Source organism: Sciurus carolinensis, chromosome 1 (assembly GCF_902686445.1).
Source record: "Sciurus carolinensis chromosome 1, mSciCar1.2, whole genome shotgun sequence".
Lineage (NCBI taxonomy): Eukaryota > Metazoa > Chordata > Mammalia > Rodentia > Sciuridae > Sciurus > Sciurus carolinensis.
Genome location: NC_062213.1, coordinates 130,887,287 through 130,913,538, shown reverse-complemented (window position 1 = coordinate 130,913,538; position 26,252 = coordinate 130,887,287). Strand labels below are relative to the sequence as shown.

The 26,252-nt window shown below is 40.4% G+C and overlaps 1 protein-coding gene across 2 annotated transcripts in view; it reads right to left on the bottom strand.

Moving 5' to 3' along the window:
* Positions 1–26,252, bottom strand: part of Tgfbr3 (transforming growth factor beta receptor 3) — a 189,714-nt gene that overhangs the window by 25,515 nt on the left and 137,947 nt on the right. For both annotated transcript variants that reach the window (XM_047550251.1, XM_047550258.1), the window contains exons 6-14: positions 22,133–22,301; positions 20,176–20,323; positions 14,862–15,051; positions 12,124–12,458; positions 11,546–11,698; positions 9,001–9,141; positions 8,674–8,832; positions 3,940–4,239; positions 844–961 (exon numbers count right to left, since the gene is read on the bottom strand). In XM_047550251.1, the coding sequence (XP_047406207.1) occupies positions 844–961; positions 3,940–4,239; positions 8,674–8,832; positions 9,001–9,141; positions 11,546–11,698; positions 12,124–12,458; positions 14,862–15,051; positions 20,176–20,323; positions 22,133–22,301 (1,713 nt within the window). The remainder of the gene's footprint in view (positions 1–843; positions 962–3,939; positions 4,240–8,673; positions 8,833–9,000; positions 9,142–11,545; positions 11,699–12,123; positions 12,459–14,861; positions 15,052–20,175; positions 20,324–22,132; positions 22,302–26,252) is intronic.

The following is a 26,252-nucleotide window of genomic DNA, read 5'->3' as shown; positions in this document are numbered from 1 at the left end:
ATATCCTATGTGATATTTGGTTCAATCCCTCAGATGTTGACAGCTGCCTGCTGTGTCCACGCTTGTTTGTGCCCCCTGCAGCTGCGATGCAGTCCCTGTCAGATGCTCTCCTCACAATCCATAAGGCCTCATCTCCATTCCTGACATCCTCTTTGGGCCCAGCTCCACTTCTCTACTGGTTCAGCTGGCCTGACTTACATCAAGTCTGGCTCTGCCCTGCCTGTCCTCCCAGGTACTGGTGCACACTCTTCCTTTTCTCCTAGAAGATGCAGCTTGCTAAATGTTTCTGCATGTGTAGGAGGAGGGACTCTTAGATCTGGGCAACAAATATGATTGTATAAAGTTATGAAAACTGAATTATAATATGCATTTGGGTGGTGGTTCTCCATCTTCGTTCTGCTCCCACACTCAACATGAACAATGTTAACAGACATAACTCTCTCTCAAAGGCATCTGCAATTTTGACAAAGAATCACATTAGCTTATAACCAGCATGACCATTAGCTATAGATCATGGAGAGATGGGCTATGGACTGGAAGCACGTCCCAGAACACCAGAGGTAACTTTAAACTTTTGTTCCATACTCCATGGAAGCCTATCAGAATGAGAAGAAGAGTGATCTAATTTTTTAAGGAAGACATACTTCATAAATGTGTTACAACTCAATCACAATGGCAGAAGGAGAACTAGCTAAAGAAAACACTCCTTGGACAAAGAATTCCTTTCTAAAGTTATTAACAGGCCCTTAATTTATCTCTTGAGTAAAACTGAACTTTACAATACTGAATAGGTTTAGAAGTACCCTTTGGGTCCCATTCTCTGACTGAGCCCCTAATACGCACCTTTAGGTTCTGACTGGTGGATCACTGCCAGGGGCTTGGTGAACGTCTTCTTATTCTGCATCATGGCCCAAATCATGGAGGCATCCAGGGAGGTGCAGGCTTCGTCAGGAGGCACGCACTATAGGGAAGCAGAGCAAAGAAGTCAGGGGTCGCTGCAAAGTGCCTTCGCCATCCTGGCCTGCACAGTAGCCGTGTGGCCCCTTATCAGACAGCTCACAGCTGTTTACTACAGGAAAGCAGGAGATTTGTGTGTTTTTCAAGAACCCTAAATAATCAGGGAGATATCAAGGCAGACCCATTATACTTTCAGCTGCCTTGGAATACGCAAATATCACTGGATGACTTATGAATATTGTCCTCCTCACCCCTTCTTCCACAAAACAACCAAAAGTTTTAGAGTTAGTTCGAAAAACAGTGGAACCATGGGACTAATACTGGCCCTTCACTGAGCTGGTTTCATGTAAATGGTTTGTAATAACATTTGTGATAAATGTTTGTAATTTATGATTGTGGGAAACATCATATACTGCATCATATGGGTGACAGATTTTACATTTGTTATCCAAAAAGATAATAATGTTGTTAAGTTTGTTTGATTTTTTAAAAAATCCTAGTATAGGCACTGCAAAATTAAATTTTCTAGGGTCATTTGCTTTTTCATTTATTTATTTTGGGGGAGGGAAGGGGTTGCAGGGCACTGAACCCAGGACCTTGCACATGCTAAGCATATGCTTTACTACTGAGCTACACCTTCAGACCAGGATCATCTGCTTTTAATTTTCCAAAATGCAGCTTATAGGGAGTGGCACCCAGGTGTGCGGCCCATGAGATCAGTCATTTGTAGCTATTTTAAGGTCTCTAACTTATAAGAAGCATGCCTAGGGTTCACAATATCTGAAAAAGGGATGACCAAACTCCAGTACCTTCTCCTTTAAAATAATTTTGGTTCTTTGTTTACATTCATCAATAGATGACATTGTAATGCAAATGAAACCCACAAACTGCCAATTATTTTTAAAGTGTATAGCAAGGCATCCTGGAAAAAGCTAAGTTCCAGCCCTCCCAATCAAAAAAGAACAAAGATGTGAGACTTTACAGTCCTGACTACTCTGAGCAACACACAAGTCAGACACTTATGAAGACAATCCCACCAATCACAGCAAGAGAAATATCTTTTAAAAAAACCTTCAGGTAGAAGGAAACAATGGAATTTCTGTGGAAAGGCATATTTATCAAAAAGATTTACATTTTACTCTTCTGCTCTATTTTATTCTCAGTGCCCTATCAGTTCTTCAGACAAGTAAGAATCTATGATTATACCCCAATCTCACTCCATCTCAGTGGGTGACCCTGGGCCAGACACTTAACTATCTGGGCCTCAGTTTCATCAGCAAAGAGTAAGGATCTTTGAAACCTCTTCCTAGAAGATTCTTAGGCTCTCTCTGTTGTCACAGAAAGTACTCAGAAGTCACTAGAAATATGGAAATCTTACTATAAGCACCAAATGGGAAAACAGTGGTAACAGCTCATCCTAAGCCTCTGCTGCATCATAGTTATTGTCTCATCTGTTCTTCTAACCAGAGGGAAGCCAGGTACTATTATCCCAGCTTACAGGTGAGGACATACAGGATCTGAAGGGCTGAGGTACTTGCTTAAAGTTCCCTGACTAGGCAGAAGGCCATTCTCTATTCCTGTGCCCTTTCCACTATACCCTATTTTGGAGGTGAACGGTGACTTGAGGTTTAGGATCACATTCCATCATGTCATCTCTTGGGACTCAGAACTCTCCTTGGAAGAAACATGAGGATTAATTTTCACAGGTCGACATACCACAAAGCTGGGATTACCAACAAAGACCCCTGAAAACTGCCAGGCCTCCTCTCCTAAATACCTAGCTCCTAAAAGTTATCCTTCTGCTTGGAGGAAGTGACTGGGTCCCACAGCCAAGCACTGAGCTCCCCATGGCTCTCTACCACCATCCACTGAGCCCTAATCTTGAAGGACACTGAAAGGTGAACGTCTACCAGCCTAAGGTATCCATGCTTCCAAAAGCAAAGAAATTGATACTAAGTTACCTTGTATGCCCCTAATGATTACCTTCAGATTTTCTATAATTTCATATATAGACAAAACTCTCAAGAAATGAGTGCCCAGGGAAATATTATAGTGCAAGGGATTCAGATCAATGGTAATCTATTTGATAATGATAATTTTCCCTCTTCTATACCTATTTCCTATGGCCTATATATTAAGTGAAAGAATTCCGCATATACATTATTAATGATACAGCTTGATTCTTAGCCTTGCAGACATCAATTGACATGTGAGTACAAAAGGATAAGATGCTAATTTACACTGTGTGGTATCTATGGAATAAATGCACATAGGAAATTATACATAATCATGGGAGGATACAGAAACAAAACTACAACAGAAGACACCTTTCACACACAAGGCTGACCTAAAGAGGCATTGTGATTAAGCTAGCAAAGCCAATGCATGAGCCATTCCAGTGAGGCCAAAGGGCTCTGGTTTCTGTTACAGCAACAGAATGTAGTGGTTCAATATGGAAAGCAACATAAGGCAAACACAATGAACTGACATGGAACTGAGAAAGAGTAAAATAGTTGTTAGTTTCCCTTAGAAATCTTTCTGAAATGAGTGAACCTTATAACTCACACAGAGAAGGTCAAAAAACAATTGCAATCCAAGTCTCAAGGGGATTTGGAAAAATTAATCCTCATGCTGAACTTGTCCTTTCGGCTCCCTGTGCTTCTGGCACTACACACTATCTGACCTTGGCGATAAAGCCAGATCTCTCCCTCAGTGGAAAACAGTCCTGATTTATCACTCGTAAGGTAATACTAAGTAGCACATATGGAAGGAAAGAAAGAAAAAATTCATACTTTCAGGATTTATTCTCTAAGACTCCATAAAACTCACAGTTCTCAGCTCACCCTGACTTTATTACTTCAACTGGGCAATTCCAAAACCAAAACCTCAACCTGCAATAACAGGGATTAAACTTGCCTAGTAGGTCACTGCATCACCTAAAAATGCCAAAGTAACAGTCTAGATGGATGAAAACCCACTGACCTTAGGCAACTTCTGGGGGTCCTTTTCCTTCTTGGTACATAATGTCAGTTCACACTGTAGGAACAGCAGGGAGGTGTTGAACATGGGCTTGAAGACAAAGCTGAATCGCTTCTTATCCATCTCGGCTTGTGGAATAGGAAAATGTACTCTCTTGGGGCTGTAGAATTTCACAGACTCATCTTTAGGACAAATGTTCTCAATGATGGTATAATCAGACATCCTGTCAGGGTTTGAATATGGAGAGATAAAGCATGTCTGGATGGCAAATCCCAGTTCTTGGTCAGCTTTAGTGACCGACACCTACAAAAGAACAGAAAAATCAATTCAGAAACAAGTTAGCATGTTTTTACTTGCAGCACAAGGACAGCATGCTGACACAGCCCTTCAGATGAGACATTTCTTTATTTCCATAACATATTTATAGCCTTCTTTCTAACTACAAAAGTAACATACGCTCATTAAAGAAAGGTATTTTCCACTTAAACTTGATATAGATGATGACAGTGAATTATTTAGTTCAAATGCCAGCCTGGAAGTTTCAAATTCAAGATGAATAAGTCTCTTCAACCTCCCATAAGTCCTCTGAGAGATAAAAATAAAAGCACATGGTGCACTGAAGTGAATTTTCCAAAATAAATAAAACACCTACAGTAAAGTCATAATAATAGTGTATTGCGTACAGGGCAAGTTCTTTTTTTAAACTTGCTCAAAAGGTATAATACAGAGGCAGAATCTACCTAACCTAGCAGGGAAGACTGAGTTTCTAAACCACAAGTCAGAGCAAACCTAAAACATTACAGCTACAGATTCATCTGAGGTCCTGCTTAGTCTGCGAGCAGGCAGAGCTAGCCTCTGGTGCTGGATGTCAGGGATACTGCAATCTGGGGGCCATCATGGATCTGGCAAAGTGTTCCAGCTCTTCACAGGACCAAACCAGCCTTGCCAAGTACTCTCCCTTCACTCTTTAAGCCCAGGGGTATTTTAAGGGAAATCTAATCTGGAAACATTTCCAATTCATTTACACTTCCTTCTTACAAAACATTTGTATGGGCCATGTCCAAATCTTGTTAAGGTTCTCTTCTTTAGAAACAGGAAGTAGTGTTTAGCCAAGTGTAAACAGAATTCAAACGTCAACTATCCTGAACTCAGCTAAAATCCCCAGAATAGACTGAATTCTCCATTTGGTGACACATGGATCATGGCGCGAACTGCCCCTCCCCCTTCTATGCCTCATTCCCTCACTAAATTTAGGATCAAAATAAACTTAAACACTTTCAAATAAAGTTAGTCCTTACCCACAGGCCAACAGCCCCAGAATCCTTTCAAAAGACTCAGAGATATAAACAAACTTTCCATTCTGAGATACCCGGGGGAAATCCCTGACATTGCATGGAGCTCTGAATCCACAGCACTGCTGTGAAAGATGTCTGTGCGGTTAGCCATGAGGCACTCAGCAACACAGACGATGAGAAATAACCATGAGGCACTCAGCAACACAGACGATGAGAAGTAACCATGAGGCACTCAGCAACACAGACGATGAGAAGTAACCATGAGGCACTCAGCAACACAGACGATGAGAAGTAACCATGAGGCACTGAGCAACAAAGACGATGAGAAGTAGGGGAATGCTAACGAAGATGATTAGAATACCGCAGCTTATAGTGACACTCTGATATTTCAACCATCTTATCTTTGCAATAAGATATTCTATAGAACAAGACATCCTATCTTGGAAAGATGGCAAATTACATATATCCTACTAATAAGTATCCTTTAACATGAACTCAGAATTCACAATACAAAAATGTGTAGCAAAGGTACTGCAAATCTTTTCTTATTCTCAAAGAAAGTATGTAATGGCAGAACACCTAGGGTATCCCCATTATTTTTTTTCTTGGAAGGGAAAAAACATTATCAGCAAGTCTTTTACTCTAAAATGAACAGGAAATGAGACAAGTCCAAGACAATCAAATGTTCTGCTATTCTCAAATGTACCAAGATTTAAAGTTTCCTTACCTATGGAACACTAACACGTACATGATACAGTTATTGTGAAAATTACTAAAAGTATATGCAAACAACACAGCTCCCAGAGAGTTAATGAATCCCACCCATCATTAGCAGTAAAATTCTGGATTTAAATTTGGGGTGTTATAAATTTTTTTTTTTCCAAATTCTCTAAGACAAAGAAACCAATAGAAAAACTGCCATTATTTCACCAACAATTACCCAGAAATGACCAAGGAAGAGGTGGCAAAACCGATAATGTATTGAGTTAAAGGAAGGACCTGTGGTCAAGAGGGAACAGAGGATTCTAGGAAGGGATAAGAAGGATGGCTAGGAGAAAAAACTGGGAAATAGTTTTTTAGGTCAAATCAATGATTTATTAAGTCTTACTTAACCCAAGTAAAACATTTTCCCACCAGCAGTGGAATCCAACTTGGGAAACAAAGACAAGGTGTGGCTGGTTGCTATCCTAATTTAGCTACACATTTACAGATTCTTTCTACGATTTTAAGTAATTTAAGTCAATTAAGATAAAATAGTTTATAAAATTTTGTCCACCCCCAAATTCTCAATGTGTTTTATATATAAAATGGTAGCAAAAAGATATGGTCCACTTTTTACCAAATTTAAGTTTAAAATATATAGATGATATTTGAAAAGATACGAGTAGAAAAATAAGAATAAAGAAAAAAAAAACCTTACCAATGACATATTTCACGTAAGCCGGCACTCCAGAGATGGAGGAAAAATCCCAAAATATCCAGGGTAAGTACATAAGGAAGATTAGCCACTGATCAGCATAAACCAGCAAAGTCATAAATTAGCAAAGCCAGGCACACATTTGGAAAAGAACAAACTGCAGTTGAGCAGTGCCCCTAAAATCCACAGCACAACAGGGAGTCATTGACCACTGCATATGTAGATTGTGCAGCCAGAGGATGACAGCAATCTTGGATTAGGGAAAATCTATGATTAGGGCCAGTATGTAGAAAGCAGTGAATTTTTCCCAGTGGTGAAAGAAGTGTACCCTGGAAAGAGAAGTACTCTCCAAACAGGGACTTAAAGAGGAGAGGCAGAATCCATATGATCAAGGAAAACAACATCCAGAGCCAGCGGGCTCCGTCCCAGAGCCAGTGCAGATGTGAGAATTGTTGGACTTTCCAAAACAGAAATATGTGCACTGAAGTCACTTTTAACATCTGGAAGTATCCTATTTCGACCCCTTAAGCTTCTCACTCCTCCTACAGTGATCACAGTAGAACACCAGCTTGCAGCTGAGCACCAAAGCCAGCTTATCAGATGCCAACTTCCCTGTAAGACCATGCTGTGCCCAGGGTGTAAGGAACAGCAGACAGCCCAGTGCCATAAGGAGATTTGTCTTTAGAACCCAATCTGTGAACATGGATGTCTGCATCGATGAGACTTTATATTTTCTTCCCTTTCAAATGGTACTTTGAGGATAAATGACAATAGTGTCCAGTGGACATGGAGCCACTGGCCTGACAGGGAACTCTGAATCTGAACTCTACTTAGGTACTAGTTGTGTGAACTTGGACAAGTTTGTGCCGCAATTTTTTTCATCCATGAGATGCAGCTATTATTAGTCTATTCTCACAAGATTGCTCTGAAGAGTTAATTACTACAATACACAACTGTATTTGGCACATCATAAATCAGCAAAAAATGTTAGCTGTTACTTTTTCATTATTACTTCTTAATAACTGCCTAATATTCTGTAGTCATTCCAGAGTTGTGCTATAATGACTTAGAAAAAATTACCTTCTTTTCTTTCTTTCTTTATTATTTATTTTTGTTGGTGGTTGTACAGGTATTGAACCCAAGACCTCATACGTGCTAAAAAAGTGTTCTAACACTGAGCCACAACCCCACCGCCAAAAAACAATTTTCATGAGATATGGTAGTATAAAGCATTTCACTTAAAAGTTAGTGTAAGGGGCTGGTGTCGTGGCTCAGTGGTAGGGTACTTGCCCATCATGTGTGAGGCCCTGGGTTTGATTCCTAGCACTAAAATAAAAGGTGAGTGTAATTTTAAGATAATATGTGAGGTTGTTAGAAATATTCCATGGTTAACTCTGACACTGCAACTACTAAAATGCTCTAAAAATGCTAATATCAAAGCAAATATAAGGTTTTATTAGTAGAATTCATGCTCTGCCCATTTTTTAAAACATTTATCCATGAAATTTTCTCTTCTTCCATGCATGTATGATTATGCCAATATGAATCCCACCATTGTGTATAACTAGAACACACTTAAAAAAAAAAAAGCCAGGCGTGGTGGCACATCGTGGTGGCACATGCCTGTAATCCCAGTGCCTTGCAAAGCAGAGGTAGGAAGATTTCAAGTTCAAAATCAGTTCCAGCAATTTAGCAAGACCCTGAAGCAACTTAGCAAGACCCTATCTTAAAATTTTAAAAAATAGAAAGGGGTGAGGATGTGGTTCAGAGATTAAGTGCCCTTGGTACATTAAAAAAAAAAAAAAAAAAATCACTCTCTCTCCTTTAGCATAATATATTAAATTCTGAAATTTCCCACTTTGTTCAGAAAGCACCCTGGAAGTGTTTTCTCAGTCAAGCCTTCACTCAGAGCAACAGGCTGTGAGGAGGTGCAGGAAGAGGCCCACACAGGGGGCTTCAGTTAGTGTTCCATGAACTGCAATTCAGCACCAAGCTGAAAGCTTGAGGATAATATTCAGTTCTCACCTCAACATAAATGTGCCCATTCTCTGCCACAGAGAAGACCCCCTGGGAGGGCACCAGAAACAGGTCAGTGTTGTATAGTTCCATGTTGAAAGTGATGTTTCCGTTGGGCTGGTCCTGAAAACTACTGGGATTCCCCACTTGCCGCAGGCTGCAATTAAACTAGGGAAAAAAAGCCCAGAGATAAGGATAAATCACAATCACAAGAAGCATGAAGCCCTCCAAGTTTTATGAGCTGTGACATACAATCTTACTGTCTGACAGTCCCCAAAGAAAGTCAACTAAATGGACAACATTCTCCACAAACTATACACTAAAACAAACACATACCACCAAGATTTCAGGTCGGCTCAAGAGGGAAGCATCTCCTTCATCCATATCTCCAGGAAATCCATTATCACCTGATTCCAAATCTTCATAACCATCTGGCCAACCACTACTATCACCAGGGGATGGAGCCTGTATCACAATCTAAAAGGCAAAGAAAACATAGCCATTGGTTATAAAGACACCAAACCATGTGAACACCATGTGGTCATTCAGATGCAAATTTAAAACCTGACTTTAATATAAAAAAAAAAATCTCCAAGTTTTTTAGGATTTCACCTTTGATAAATAATAAGGAGAAGCCCAATGCAGGTTCAAGTTAAGATCTGAACTAATACTTATATTTCCCTTGTGAAAAATACAGTTCATTTTACAACTACATTGAATAATAATTAATTAAATAACAATTATTTCAAATAGTGGGAAAACACTAGACACTGAAACGGGGTTAAAGGGGCTGTCAACAGGCTTGCCTTACTATAAGGGAAGCTTCTCCTTACAGGTCTTTGTATTAGATCTCTAAAAATGCTAAAAGTTGGCTATTGTAAAGAATTTCAGTTATCTCTACCCTTCAAATTTTGTGGAAAGCTTGGTTTGAGTTAGAAAGAGAGGACCTAATGTTTACCCTGGAGCCAGTCTCCTCCTCTTTTCTTTATATTACTTTTTTGCTCATTTCTCCCCCAATATCTTTCTGTATGGTATATGGGTACAGAAAAGAGTACGTTCTATTCTGGGACAATATATCTTAACATTGGTTGAAATTATTGTTCCTAGGTTAGTTCTTAATAAGATTAAAAATTCACCCAAGGACCACGGCTACACACACACACACACACACACACAATCCTAATTTATTTCTGCTTCATATGTTTGGATTCTGAACACGATACAAAAAAAATATATAGTGATATTACTACAAAAAGTTATATCTGGAACAAACAGTTAAGACACTGAAGGGAAGAGAATGAGGGAAAACTGCCTCTCTTTTTACCAAGTACTCAAAAATAAGTATTGATACAATCAAAATAAATACCTAGGACATTGCTTACCCAGGACATCATAATAAAGAAAATAAAAATAAAGAGAAAGAAGGTACTTTAAGGGGTCATGACATGCTTTTCTTTCCTGAAGGAAAGGATACCTTTTTGCCTTAATGGGCAGATTATAACACCCTTTATTGGTGTTAACTTGGAAACCAGTTTTGAAATGCCAAAATCAAGTCTAGCAGTAATATATGGCATTCAGCATATTAGGAGAAAGTGGATAACTTCAAGAAAACTAGTGTTGTAATCAGTAGTACAATAAAGGTTAATAAATTAGTTATTTGGGTAACAAAGGGAGGTTAGGTAGGCCAGCCTGGTATGAAGGAAAGATTAGTGCATGAGAGAATTCAGTTCTGACTCTGCCATTAACTAGTCCCCTGAGCCTAAACAAATCTTTTAACTCCCAGGAGTTCAATTTCCTCACCTGTGAAATAAGGAAATTGAATGAGATCATCTGAGGATTCTTTCCAGCTGCAAGATCCTGAGGTTCTGGAAGGAATAATAAACTTGGGCCCACAGGAGAGCCACTGCCCACATGAACCACAATGACCACAGCATGTGATCTCCAGCCTCCTTTGTGTTGGGTCAAATTTATCTGTGGATCAGCAGTGGCAAGAACCAGCAGCCACAGTCACCCTATCCCAGGTCAACACTGGAGCAGGTACTCGGAGCACACAGACATGCGGTATCAGAGGCACAAAAGGGGACTTCTGAGCCTCACTTTTAACATGAAAAGTACAATGCAAACTCCAAAATCAGCACTTTGAAGTTTTTTTTTTTTTGGATTTCATCTTCAAATTCTTTTAATATTCACTGTCTAGTCTCCATTTCTAAGAGAATAGGTTTAATCTGAAGAGAAAAGATTTAGATAGTCACAAGAAAGGGTTTTTCTGGGAAGTGAAGGTTAGCTTTTGCAATGGATTATCACTAGGGGCTATCTGTGGACTCTGTCTTCAGGTAATTTCAAAGGAGATTTTCTTCAACTTAGGGTCTTTTTTAGAAGTGAAGAGATAAAGATTTAATAATTACTTAAAGGTTCTTTTCAGATTTTAAATTCTCTTTCTGGTCTTTATTTATGTGAGAGAGTGAAGTCCTGTCACTTCTGGACAAGACTCAAATGAGACCAGAGAGACCATGCACCTGGTTAGAGCTATTCACACATAGCCCAAGGCCTTGGGTTTTATTCCAGGTCATTTGAACTTGCAAGTTGGCCGTAGAGAGAAGTCACAATTGGTTGCCAGTGAACCCTCCATCAGGAGATGGAAGGAAGGAGTGGGTGAGACCATCAGAATGCCAGCTGAGGAAATAGGGTCTTCCAACTCCCAAAGACTCACCAATAAAGCAAATGAGAGTTCAGGGTCAAAGTACATCCCATTTTGTTGAGAACTGATACCTGGCTTTACTCAGGTCCCTCCTCATTTTCATAGAAACATTAAGAGGAATTTTAAAGTAATGCCCCAAAACACTTTCACAAGGGGCAAAGCTTTGTTCTGGAGAACACTCACAGAGTTATAGTAAACCACACCATCGGGGGCTGACCGCCGGTGCCGAGTACCACAGCCATTCAGTGGAGACTCCAAAATGAAGTGGGTACCATTCATCTTGGCCTTGCAGGAAGGATCCAGCAGGGTGAGCTCCATCCCTGAGTAGCCATTGGCCTGAAACAACAACCACCAAAGGCATAATGGAGGGCTCACAGGCAGTGCTGCTATACACAGTTAACACATACTGCCTGGTCTTCCAAGTAAAGGTGGCTGGAGGCTTGCGTCACACTTCTCCCCACTTACCTCTTCCAAGCTGACCACCTGTCAACAGCCCAAGGACTATGTTTGTTGGCCTTGGAAATTCAATAGCAAAATATTGACATACAAGGATCTGGAACTCCACCACCCACATCCCGCCCCTCACTGAGAACAACAGGAACCAGGTAAGAATCATAGCCAAGGGGAAGTGGGTTCATCCAACTGAGAAAACATCATCAAGTCTCCAGAATTCATAAGTTAGAAAGCTAGAGGGAAATAATAAACACAGACTGGGGCAAGATGGGAAGGAGGTGGCCTCTCCTTTGAGAGACTGTACTAACCTGGAAGGAATCTTTGTCTACAGCCACAATCATCTTTTCATTGTCACATTTGACTGACAGGGCAACATCCATGCTCCCTTGCACCTCTTCTGGCTCTCTGGGACCAGGAAACAGTTGTATGCTGGGGATGACAGAGTCCTTTGGATGGGGGGTCCTATCTTCTCCCACTTCCTTCTGGCCTCTCCTGGAGATATCGGGGAAAGGAAAGGGGAGACCTCTGTTTCGGCCTCCCCCACCCCGGAAGGGAGGGTTCTCTGGGGCAGGCAGGGAGCCAGGGTCCAGCAGAATCCGTAGCTCAGGAGGAATGGTATGGACTTCCTCATCTCTCATCTCCTCTGTGGTAACAGAAGAAGGCAAAACATCATTAGTGCGTGATACCAGGCCACAACCATCATCGTTAGAGGAAAAACTGGAAGAATTAGTACAGAATGGGCAGGTGTAAATGTACATTTAAAAATATGTAAAAGCAATTAGGAATCTAAAAGCCTGGATTCTAGTCTTGGCATCTAATTAGCTGAGTGATTTTGTACAAGTTGCTTGCTTCTCTGTGTCTGTTTCCCAGTTTTTAAAATTAAGGGGTTGGATCATATTCATGGTCCTCAACATTGGCTGCATATTAAAACCACTTTTAGAGCTTTCAAAAAAAAATCCCCACCACCCAGGTTGTACCCCAAGTCAATTAAAACTCAAGTCTCTGGGATAGGAAAATCTTACTCTACTTTTTTTTATTGGAGCATTATACTTGTACATAATAATGAAATTTGTTATATATTTATACACGCACACAAAATAACAATATAATTTGGCCAATATCACTTTCCACTTCCCACCCCTTGGTGCCTTTCCTCTATTGACTTCCCTTTAATTTTCATGAGATTCCCACCCCCCACCTTTCTTTTCCTTTTTCCTCTCTAGCCTCCACATATGAGAGAAAACATACAACCCTTGACCTTCTGAATTGGACTTATCTTTGCAAACATAATGGTCTCTAGTTCCATCCATTTCCTGCAAATGACATAATTTCATTTTTTATATGGATGAATAAAACTCCATTGTATATATATGCCACATATTCTTTATCCATTCATCTCTTTATGGACACCTAGGTTGGCTCCATAGTTTGGCTATTGTGAATTGTGCTGCTATAAACATGGGTATGCATGAATTGCTGCAGTATGATGACTTTGATTCTTTAGGATAGATAAATGCCAAGGAGTGGTATAACTTGATCATATGGTAGTTCCATGTCTAGTCTTTTGAGGACCCTCCAGACTGATTTTCTTAGTGGTTGTACTAATTAACATCCCACCGATAGTGTAAAACTGTTCCTTTTTCTCTACATCCTCTCCAGAGCACAATATGTTTTAAGCTCCCTAAGACTGAGAACCATTATGGTAGATGACTTCTAAGTTCCTACAAGTTATAAAAGTCTGACTACAGCAAGTTATGTAGGGCAATATATTCTACACAAATGCCATTAAAATACTTTCCCTGGATCTAGAAATCTTTTGAATAGTTCCTCAAAAGATTTTTTGAAATGATATTAATATTTATTTATTTATTTATTTAGGTACTATGGATTGAACCCAAAGTCTCAAGAGCATTAAGCAAGTGTGCTACCACCGCCACCCCTAATGCTGTCATTTAAAAATTATTTTACTACCTCCTTTTTGACTGTTAAACTCTAGAAGGTATCTGGGTACCATGCCTTTTTAAAATCCTAGTCCCTAAGGGGGAAAGAAAAAGCTGCTTAGATATAGTTATTTCTTCAAAGGAAGAGATATTTCTATACAAGTAATATTCAGTATTCTGTCATATTTTCAATAATTTAAAATAAAAATAAGTTTCCCCAGTATTTCTATATCTACAATCTAAGGTCAACCAATGTATGCTTAAGGTCAAATACATGTCAGTGGAAGTTGAATGTGAAGATGACTTATTGGCATCAACTCTGCTTCAATACAATACTTTTGAAAAGGATGCTATAGCTGAACAGATCCAATAGCAATCATAGCTTTGGAGGGTTTTTAACTTGTATGTTCATATAATACCTCCATAACAACTGTAAAGTACATGCAATTATCTTCCCCTGATTACTGAAGAAGAATCTTGAGACTCAGAGGTGAAGCAGCTTCTCCCCCAACACAGCAGCACTGGGACTTGATCCCACATTTGTAACCTTTGTTCTATTGGCACTGCACTCAGTAGTGGTAACACAGAGTAAGAAACAGGTTTGGGGATCAGAAGAGTTGGGGTTTGAGTCATGCTAACTATAAGCCTTTGGAAACTCAAGAACTTGTGGAGCCTCTGCTTTCTACTCCGTCAAACTGGGGTAGCACCTCTGGCCTTCCCCCTGAGTAAGATAGTTCAAGTAGGAGTCCTCATGACCTTTCTTTTATAAGATACAGACAAGACCACAACCCACAGCCTTGTCTACAGCCCTAAACCCTCTGAATTCTCAGCCTCAGTTTTCCCTGAGAGAACACAGGCTCTAATTCATTCCTACCAAAATTCTTCGACATGCAGTGAACTCTAGGTTCTAAGAAAATCTGTATTATAGTTTCACCAAATAATTTTTGTAATTCTAGATAATTTTAAGTCTTATAGTAGAAAGTAGTCAAAGGAATTGTTAAAATGTGCAAAAGAAAAACAGCACCATTCAGGCTGAAATGAGAGTTCCTCACTGGAAAGCTTCATTTGGAGGATATTTTTAAAACAACAAAAAAAATCATACTTACCATTGTTTTCGAGCCTAAGATGAAATCTATTAGCCACAGGTGCCACTGTGTATGATGTTATTGGACTATAGCCATTGTCCAAAGCCCACTTCAACAGGTTCTCTTGGGTGGAAGGAATGTCATCTCTTATTGATTTGGTCATTGCCATAGATCTTTCACTCTCTTTACCAAAGCCAATACTGTTGGGAGCCTAAAGATAATAGCAAGTTTTTACTCATGAGTCTAAAATGAAACAGTGCTCTAAATAATAATAATTAAATACTTGAAACATAGATTCCAAATTGTATATGAGGGATCATTTATTCTTTTGATCCCTATTTTCCTTGGGCTAAGAACACTGATATAACTTTTTTTTTGGCGGTGCTGGGGATGGAACTCAGGGCCTTGTGCTTGCAAGGCAAGCACTCTACTGACTGAGCTATCTCCCCAGTCCCCTGATATAACTTTTAAGAGCACATCAAGAGAGACATCTATTCATACTATGTGATCACACTACTTTAGATTGCTTGTGAACATAAAAATAATCTAAGAATAGCTAAGTAGCTACATACTAAAGTATACCTAATCTGTTGCCATAAAGCAAGTTTAATGTTTATATTATTATTATCATCATTATTATTAGTGGGGAAGAAACCCAGGAACTTGAGCATGCTAGGCATGAGCCATATTCCCAACCCAATGTTCACATTAATTTGTGGGAGGCAGGTGCTGGGTACTGAACCCAGGCTCACTTTACCACTGGGCTACATCCCCAGCCATTTTTACTTTTCATTTTGAGACAGGGACTCACTAAGTTGCTGAGACTGGTCTCAAACTTGTAATTCTTCTGATACAGCCTCCAGAGACACTGGAATTATAGATATGTGCCACCAGGCCTGGCTCTAATGTTTACATTATTAAAACACAACCCCAAAAATATAAACCAAACTTAACTTTTTTGTTTTATTTAAAATTATGTATAAACTATACTTGTAAATTGTTATGTTGCCCACAAATGCCTTCTTGCCTCTACTCAGTGTGGAGATGATTCCAACTTTATAAACTATTAAATTCCATATGGTGAAACAACCAGTGTTCATATTTCATCTATTATTTATGATTAATTTAGCACTTCTGTAATTGTATGCATTTGCCAATTCTCTTGACTATGTTTACATTTTATACTCTAAAATACAAATTAACGTCATCACTCCTCTAAGAATCGATACTTTATACAGTAACACAAGGAGGTCACAAAATTAGCTTTTACTGGGCAATCAGTATCAAAACTAAATGACAGATATAAATGGAGTCTGAGTAACCAGGTCATGGAAGGTAAATGTCAATGTCACCTGCTGACTTCTACAGTAGTGACCTTGTCAGAGAGTGTTGCAGAGGGACCCCAGGGGGAAGGCACATTTTTAACAAAGCTCCAACCAGGCTGCAAAGTCCTTCCAGCCAGCAGATTATGCCATTTTCATGCTGAATAAAAATCACTTTAATTTCCATGCCCAATGATTTTCTCCTGAATATATGCAGCATTTTTCCTAAATTCCTCATTTGCTTCCCATTCTGTTTGCCCCGAACATGACTAAATATTAATCCTTTCCCACTGTAAAACCATAAAAGATTCACAGGCTCTAAGTTCTCTTGGCATCTTTGGTTGTGGGAGATTGGCTGAAGACACATAGATTTCAATTAAAGCTTAAAGGATCTCAGCCGATATATTTCTCTATTAACCAAAGTGCTTATCCAAGGGAAATCAGCCAGACTGAGCAGTCACAACCACTGCACATAAAGGAACCAGGTGGAGTTTTGACCAAGTTCTGCAGCCCCCATTTGTAAACTCAATTTCACAGATTTAGAATAGTTTGGCTCTTGCTTTAATTAAGAGAAAAACTCCTTAAGAGAAAGTTAAAAAAGAAAGAGGGAAAGAGGTTAATAAGAAAGAGGGAGAGGAGGAGTTGGAGGGAGGAAGGAAAAGGGAAGAAAAAGAAGAAAGGAAGGAAGGAAGGAAGGAAGGAAGGAAGGAAGGAGGAAAGAAAGATTAAAATGAAGTTAAGAAGGATCCAATTTGTTCTTAGAACTTTTTACTCAGTTAGCAACAGTGGTTTCTTAGGCTCCGCTCCTTCCAGCCTTTTAAAGCAGCGGGTTGTTTTGATTGGCGGGAATCACAACCCTGGCCTAAACGATACTGCTTGGCCTCATCTGCCCTAGTCTTTCATGTTGCTGGACAGCTGAGGAAATATTGTATTTCCCGAATACTCTCATCATAGCTGCCACCTGTCCTTTTGTACCAATATGGAATCATCTGTTTACACCTTTCCACATTAAATCTAGAAGCTGTCAGTACACCTCATATCAATTATGGCTCAGAACTTAAAAGACTACAGTCTATCAACACATTGGTAAGGCAGCAAGGCTTGGGACAATGATTCTCAGCACTAAGCGAATTCCTCACCCTGTATTTCTGGGAATCCCCAAGCTTTTTCCAAGTTTAGTGGAGCTACTCCCCAATAGGAGTGTTAAGGGGGGTCTTCAAAAACCACCACCATCTTTCCCAACCACATCTTCATGAAAGATGATGAGCTAGGAAGAGTCTAAGTGTCCCCACCCTGCCCCCTGTCACATTTGCATCAGAATAGAAGGTGTAGGGAGGAGTGGGCCAGAGGGTGCAGTACATATTCTCACTGAGGTTTGAAAAATACTTTTTCTAAGAATAAGCTGGCCATCACCAACCTGGAAGTCCTGAGACCACATGAAACAGTGTAAGAGGAAAATTCTTATAAGATTCCTCCATCTGTTCTTACATGTTGGGGGTTCTTTTTGCACTAGAAGTGATTATGCATTCTCCATAGGGGACCTGAGGAAGGAGCCAGAGCTGGACCTGGCAAATGGACACTTTCAGTGTTCCCATTCTCACTCAGAACAACCCTTTGCATCTCTTTTGACCATTTTGCCATTTGGAGGGTGCATTCGGCCCATACCCCCACCTCCAACAAACAGGCACAAGCCACCATATGGCTCTTCTTCAAATTTACTCCATAAAGTTCCTTACAATTCTTTTGGTGGACATTTTGCTTGTTTAGAGAAGTACCTAATTGTTCCTATAGACACACTCTTAAAGAGAATTCTTATGGAAGGAAGATGAACTCCCCCCCACACACACACACACTTTTATGCCAGACCCTGTGCTAGGAACTTTACATATATTCTCTAATTATCCTCCAAAATAGAAGGGGAGAGGAGTTGCTATTCCCTTGTTAGAAAAGAACCTGAAACTTGCAGATTAAGTAGTCTATGTAGCTGAGAGTTCACTGTGTGCAGGCAGCATGCTCGGTGCTTTAGATGAAATAATCTGTAGGTCCTTCACAAATATTTGCTGTTTGAGTGAATGAGTGAGTGAGTGAGTGCATGAACAAACAAATGAATAAACTTGGCTAAGCCTCACAATAACTCAAGCTGAATGCTATCATACCCATTTCACAGGTGAAGAGACTTAGTGCTCATTTAGGCTGCACAACATCTGCTGTCAATAATGATAATTAGAGATGGGACTTGAATCCAGTCCGATCGGGCCCTGAGCCAGGAATCTTTCCACTACACCATGCTGTCTCAACAGGAAATAATAGAAACAGGGTCTCTGTGAGCCATGCCTCCCTTTCTAAGCAGTAATTTAAACCTTTGTATTAGCAAGTACCTTTCCCCTACAGCAGTCAGAATTCACATCTGAAGTTAGGGAGTTAGGAAATTACAAAGCATGAAACTGACTGGAGAATAGAAAAGAACATCATGAAACATTACCTAATTGTTTAGTAATGTTGTCATGCATTGTCCAAAATTGGCCTGCAATAGGAGTACAGCCAAGGAGAGGAATATAAACAGATCTTGCTTGGGATGAGCGATCTCATTTCTAGACTTTCTGATTCATATGAGAGATGGGACATTCAAAGTGAACTCCAGAACTGCCAGGGACCAGGCACACATACTCAGGGAGAGAAAGAGCCATTGAAGGGTCAGGGCTGAAAGAATATTTACACAAGAACTCCAGCAGGGAATTAAAATGTACCGTATGTTTTTTGCCTTTCAAAGCATGGTTCCCTTTCCTGTTTTTGTTATTCTGAAATTAAAAACATTTGGCTGATGTGCCAGGCAGCAAAAGCATCAGACACCCCAGGTCACCAACACCCCTCATGCCATGCCAGGAAAGGCAATCAAAATATCTGCAACTTCAGAAAATCACAGCCAGGTTTTGTGGTGGACACCAAATTAATTTGTCACTGTTACACATGATGGGTCATTACTTTCAAAGTTTAAGAAAAAAGTTTTAAAACCCACAGGAACCAAGAACAATTACTTTAAAATTAAGATGTGTGTGCTCCTGACTTTGCATGCTGCCTCCCGTGAGTGTGTTTTCATGGTGTTCCCTAGAGAATCATTGGCTTTGCCCATAGCTGAAGACATGGAAGGTGCCCTGAGTGACCAATGCCAAAACCAAAGACAGCCCAACATATTGAAAACATAAAACCCATTCAACAGATACAATACAGGTACAGAAAGAGAAATTGGTCCACTTTTTAAAAAAAGACAATGTGTAAAAATTTGAGCCTACAAAAGAGATGCTAAAGAAGACAAAAATGGGGAGAAGGAATTTTCTTTAACTTTCAGTATAAATCAGTTCAATATTCTGCCAAATAGTTATTCCCTGAAGCTATCAGATAAGATTTATTTCACCAGACTTCAACATTCAACTTTTCAGGAAACTAGCTGCTATTTCACCTCATGCCAACCAGCTAAGCCTCTTAGGTACATGACCTTCATAAAATAAAATGCATAAGGATCAGGCATATTTGCAGGTCCCTAAGAGAGAGAAGTAAGCAAAAATTCATGCCAATATCACACGTTCAACTCAAAGTCTATGATGTGACTTGGGGTCAGCCTAATTTCCCATATATTGCCTAAGTACTTAACCCCAGAGGACAAAGCTGATATTTGGGATCATGATACTGACACTATAAGAAGCATTCTAGTACATTTCAGGAATTTCACAAAAAAAGTAAGTGAAGTTCAGGGAAGTTAAGTGGCTAGTCCAAGGTCAATTTATAAATGGAAGATCCGGGACTTAAACCCAGATCTTTTTTGCCCTGAGAGGCCCATTTTAACCACCACACTGACCACCCTTGTCAGGGGAAGCCAAGAAGCAGTCTATTTTGCAAAGAAAAAATAACTGAGAGAACTTAGAGAGTCCAATGAGTTAGAATCCTTATAAAACTAACATGCATAAGCACAATTTAAATTATTGCCATTCATCAAGACAAATGTACAACCAACTTACAATCACTTTCAGGTTTCCCTTAACATCAAAAGATTTGATCACCCAGTTGACAGACTTTTTACACTTCAAGATCAGGATGAGATTTTTGACCACCTCAGGATCCTCTCGAGAAGGTCTTATGTCAATTATTATATCCACCTGGAAAGCACTGTGAATGGAAAACAAAGGCAAAGTTAGGACCAAAATGCCAGAAAGTTGCAACTATCTCCTCTCTTCCAAGTCTTCATGTTTCTAGTGTCTGGCCAGTTGATTAAAAAGCTGGAGTTGATCCCAGGCAAATGACATGTGCAAAACACATTGTTATTGCACACATAACAAAATAGTTTTACATAACAATAGAAACACAAGCCTGCTAAAAATTAGTCACTTGAGTTTTCTCTTCTTTGTGGGGCAAAAAGAGGCGGTTACTTAATGCAGCCACTGTTTGAAATGGACTTGAACAAACCAGGGGAGTTTACTTTGAAGCAGAACTGTTGCTTCTTCAACCTTCAACACCTTCAACAGTGTAACTTTTCAACTTGGCTATACACTCAAAGTCCTTCAAAACCAGAAGTGGGTGGCAATTCAGTGACCAGGATGGCTGGTGGTAGGGAGGAGGGAGGAAGTCATGGTGATTTAAAAAGGAAGGAAGGAAGGAAGGAAGGAAAGAAGGAAGGAAGGCAAGGAAGGAAGGAAAGAAGGAAGGAGGAAAGGAAGGAAGGAAGGGAGGGAGGGAGAAAGAAAAAGAAAGAAGAAAGAAAGAAACAAAGAAACAAAGAAAGAAAATGAAAGAGAAAGAAAGAGGAAACTTTAGAATAGAATAAAAAGTAAAAGGCTGGAGAATTTCTTGCCTTATATAACTTTTGCTCAAGCCATTAAGAATTGTTAGAGAATCAGATCTGCATTTATTTTCCCAAACTTCAGGACATAGTTATTAAAATAAAACAGATGGTCAACCAAGGGATTGCTAGAACATTGATGAATGCAACCCAAACTTCTAAGAATTCAGTATAAAGAAAATAATTTTTTTACTAAACAATAGCATCTCTATCATTCTGAATTTAAGTGGAGAGTCTTTATCTTGGTTTTACATACTTGTAAAGCATAAAGGGCACAAAGGGCATAGTATATTCATGCAGCCTTGGACTTAATATCTAAGGACATTTGCGAGAGTGCTACTCTATTCTTTCTCATTTTCCACAAAATTCTTCATGCAGGACAGAATGGGATATTACCAAAACTATTCAGTAATTTATTCACTTTTGAAAGCAAAACTTGATTATAATTTTAACTTTGAAATCCCCACTACATGTATATTTAAATTCTTGAGTCACTAACCCAGATGAAATATAGGTTAGAGTGGGAAAAGGAACTATTTTTGTTCCTTTTTCTTTCTTTTAAAAATTTCTCTAATTATTCTCAATAGGGAAGGTCAAATTTCTGGTCCAGTGGTAGGAAGCAGAGAAAGAGAGAAAGGACACAGGAGAGAGGCAAGCTGTATCTAATGGGTCGTTGGCAGATCACCACAGGAGCCACTCCCAAAATACACACGCACAGAACTTTAAAGGAAACAGCTCTGAGTGCAGACACTATGAACAGAACTTTATTAAAAACAGAATGTTACCAAAATGATTATTATGTTAGTAAGGCACATTTTGTAATTTTCTCAACAGGGATAACCTCAGTCAAAGGGGATCATGATGGAGGAAGAGCGATTGTGTCCCATAATTAATGCCCAGAAATTTAGAACAGTCTTCAGGAACTCATCTGGAATATATGGTATCTAGAGACAGATGCAGAATATAAACGACACCACTGTGCTCTCTCTCTCCCTCTTTAAAGCTGCTGTGACACACACCTGAAGCATGGATGGCTCCTGCGCTCCTGCACTGGCAGGTCTGTGCCTCTCCCTGCCTCAAGTCAGGAAAGACCTTTACTCTTACCTCTCCTCAGTCAGATCATGTACACACTTGCTCACCTGTAAGGGTTAGAGTTGGGGGTGATTAATTCAATGATGTGCACTTCCTTATCCTGGGGCTGGCTGGACATCACACAACCTTCCGCGGCTTTGGGCTGAAGGTACTCAGCAAGGTAATTGAGTGAAAGAAAATTCTTCCCTATGTTGCACGTGGGAGGGAACACTTGATCTGAAAGTAAAGAATTCAAGGTGATCTGTCAAAACCACTGAGCTACCTGTAACCAGAATCAAAGGAAAGAGGTGACGGTGAGACTGAGTCAGTGCATGACACCAGGAACCACAAGGCAAAAGGAAGGGCCTTAGTCTGTGACCTTCTCAACTACTCTGAAATGCCTGCCACTAAGATCACCAGTGACTTCCCATTGACCAATGCTAGTGGCCTTTTTTTGTCTAAATCCTCTCCTTTCTTTTCCTGGTACCTTTCCTCTGGCCCATGTTTCAGTTGCTTTCACTGGAATGGTCTCCAAACTGTGGTGTGTGTCAGAAACCAGCTTTAGTCCCCATCCTTAGGAATCTGATTCAGGGCATCAAGGTGGTGCCCAGGCAGTTTTCTATTTTGAAAAGCTCCATAGTTCATCCTGATGTATACAAGGCTAAGAACCTCAGCTCCTTCCTCTTCCCCGTTTTGTCTCCTATTTTCCTAGATGAGGCTGGCCACTCCATGGCTTCCACTTGTACCTGGACTGTCACTCCTTTTCTGAGCTGCAGACATGTATTGCCATCTGTCTACAGAGCATCTCCCACCTAAAAATCTAACAGGTATTTCACAGTCAGCATACTCAACCTTGAATCCTTTATCTACCCTATGCCCATATATACTCCTCCATGGATATTTGTAATTTCAATTAGTAGAAGAAACAGTCGCCTCATGAACTCTATGGTCCACACATGTAGCATTAATCACTCCCTCCTATTTATTCCCTACAGACCTTTCTACCCTGAAGATTAAAGGTAGGAGTTCAGGGGAACCAGGGTGGGCAGACTTTCATAATCTTGACCCAGACAACTCATGTTTATATGGCACCTTACAGTTTTAAAATGCTTTTACAAACACTGTGCTGAGTGCTGCTCACCACCTCCCCCTGGGGAAAGTGACACAAGTACTAAGAGTCTGAGGACACTCCCCCAACAGCACACACCATTTACACAGCACTGGGTTTGATGGGATTTCCATCCCGTGGTTTAAATGTTTAAACAGAACTTGAAAGAAACTGCTGGCAGTCTGACAGCTGGGACCAGTGTCAAGGAAGTTCTAGGTGCAGCAAGCTTTTCAGAAGGGGTAATTAATCAGAGACCTGGCACTTTAATCAAACAGACTTCTGCCTTTTTCATTTTAAGGATGGGATGCCAGGGTTCACATCCACATGAAAGTCTCACCTGAGAGTAAGGAATCAGCCCAGGAAGTTTCAAGATTGGGTTGACACTGCTCCCCTCCCCAATTTGTGCAACCCCCACCCCTTGTGCTGAAGTCTGAAGTGCACACTGCAGCATCAGAGCTCCAACCACCATGGCATCCTCAGCACCAGCCCCAGGACAGAGGGGACAGAGCAGTCCACAAGGATTGCTTATAAGCTCATTGCAAGAGAGCACGGACTCTGCACTCTGTATTGTTTTCTAAAAACCCCCGCAGAGAGAAGAGCCAAGGCTCCTGACTTGGGCTGCTAGAGCTGCCTTCCTCCACATCTGCTGAAAGGTTTGCCAGATGTGCAGATGAGGTATGCACACCCTGCAGCTGCAGCCCTGTGATGTCTCCCCCAGATCACAGGATGGAAAATGATATTGGCGACCAGGCTGAAATTTAATCGAGAATCAGAAGGTGTGTGTATGGGCCAGAGAACTCAAGAGACCAGGACCCTCCTGGGACTGTGGCCTGCATTTCCAGTTCACAGGTGCAACTGGCTTGTAGCTGCCATGTAATAGGCAATGGCATTGATTTCCTGAGTTCATAAACAATGATGTGAGATTTGAAACAAATAAGAAAAACTTCACTCATGTTGGGAAGCCACTAGGAAAGGTTTAATTGTTCAAAAGTTGCAGCTAATAAGGGCTCCAGTCCAGATACCATTGTCATTAAGTTGAATAAGCTGATCATTTTTGATCACATGTCTGGGTTTTTCCCCCCAAATGACTTTCTGCATGCCTGGCATCAAAACTCACACCAATTGCCAAGTAGAAAGAAAATCACAAAGGAGAATCCCAAGTGGGAACCAGGCAAATTTGGCGGGGGGAGGGGGTGGTGGAACAAAGCAACACATGGCTTATTTATATTTTAAGAAAAGATTGGCAAATGACTTTGAGACCCAGAAGGATATATTCTGAGAACAGGAATGAGCCTGAGAGGTAATGTGAATGCCCTATTTTCCTGCTGTGGAAACTGAGGCTCTGGTAGTAAATCTGTGTTGCTTGAGGCCTAGTTATTAAGACCAGTTGGGATAAGAAGTGACACTACTCAATTCTCCCACTCTGCGTAGACAGGTAAGAACAGTTCTCAGATGTGCGGAGCACCAAAATCACCTGAGGGTCATGAAAACACCAATTACTGGTCCCACCCCAGAGTTCCTGATTCAGTTGGTCATGGGAGGCCTAAGAAATGGGATCGCTTACAAGTTCTCAGGCAATGGAATCACACTTTGAGAACCGCCGGGTTTGTGCAGAAGAAGGCTCAAGGCCTGGAGTCCCTGGAAATGAGTAACATACAGGCGAGGTAATGAGGTTGGTTCAGGGGAGTCTGACCCATGGTGATAACAGACAACATTTCTAAAGACCCATCAACCTAACCAAGAAGGCTTGCTCTCCCCAGCTGCTCCTCTCTAAAGCTAGTGACTTAGACCCCAGCTTGTGACTGGAGCCAAGTTCCAGGGGCTCTAAAGGGGTTACCAAAAGCTAATCAGTTTTTACTGAACTGGACACTAGGTCTTCAAGTTCATTTCCCCTACCCAGTATGTACCTTAACCACTTAAGTGACTTAACCCCTAGCCCACTGGGCAGGTGGCTGCTATACATAGAAACTCATGTACTGTCAGGGGAATGGGGCCCAACAGTCTAAATGTTACTGTAACAAATTTTAGTCTGACAAATTCCAAGGGGTAATTAACATTCTTTCATGCTATCAGAATTCTGCTTCAGAAATGCAGAGCATTGACCAGGGCTTAGAATTTTTATGAAATGAGATTTTTCATTTTGTCTCAATGGGGTTCCACCTCCATGATTACTTACCTGACTACCATGACAGCCATGTGACAAATTTAAACCTTTTGAACCCAACTCTTTTCTAAAACACTTCCTCTCATCCCAAATAGACAAGTCTCCATCCAGCAGCCCACTTTGATTTTCAGATTATGCTTGTGTGGCTAAGACTTAAAGTACAAGAGCAGGCAACAAGCATTAGACTCAAGTCAGGAAAACTGGGATGAGAGTTGGCTTTGCCACTTGCTAGTGACATGATTTGAGCAAGTTCACATAACCCTCCACTAAGCCCTCTGCAAAATGGTGGGAATAATGTCTCCCTCCTGGATTACTTTGGGGTTAAGCAGGGTATATGGAAAGTCCCTAGTGTGGCCTCTACATGTAGCACATACTCCAACATCACTATCCGCCTTTCCTGCACCTGTCTCAAACAGTTTAAACCAGCTCAGATCCAAAAAGAAGTTGGGATCAAGCATTCAATAACCCTTCCTCCCCTGCCATGCTGTTGATGGAGCGCTGACAAATGCCCTAGAATTCAACAGAAAGCACTGGATGCTGAAGACCTGAAACATAATGTTCACACATCCCCTGATTTTAACAAGGACTCATTCACAAGAGTTATTTCCTAGTAACTTAAGGCATTCCAAATGCACTCAACTAAAAATAATGAAGCAGGTTTTTTTTTTTTTTTTCAAAAAAATAATAGGCTTTCAAAATTGAGTCATCAGATATTTATATCCCTCTGCAATGCAAGGAAATTAAAATGGGCAATTTCTTATCAAGGCCATATACTTCCTTTCTCCAATGCCTTATCCTTATAAGAGGCATTAGTGTTAAAAATATATTTGAACACTTTTCCTCTGCTATTGTCCAAATTTTAAGTGATATCTCAATACTATAAGCTGATATTGGCTTCAAACAGTTGCAGAATAAC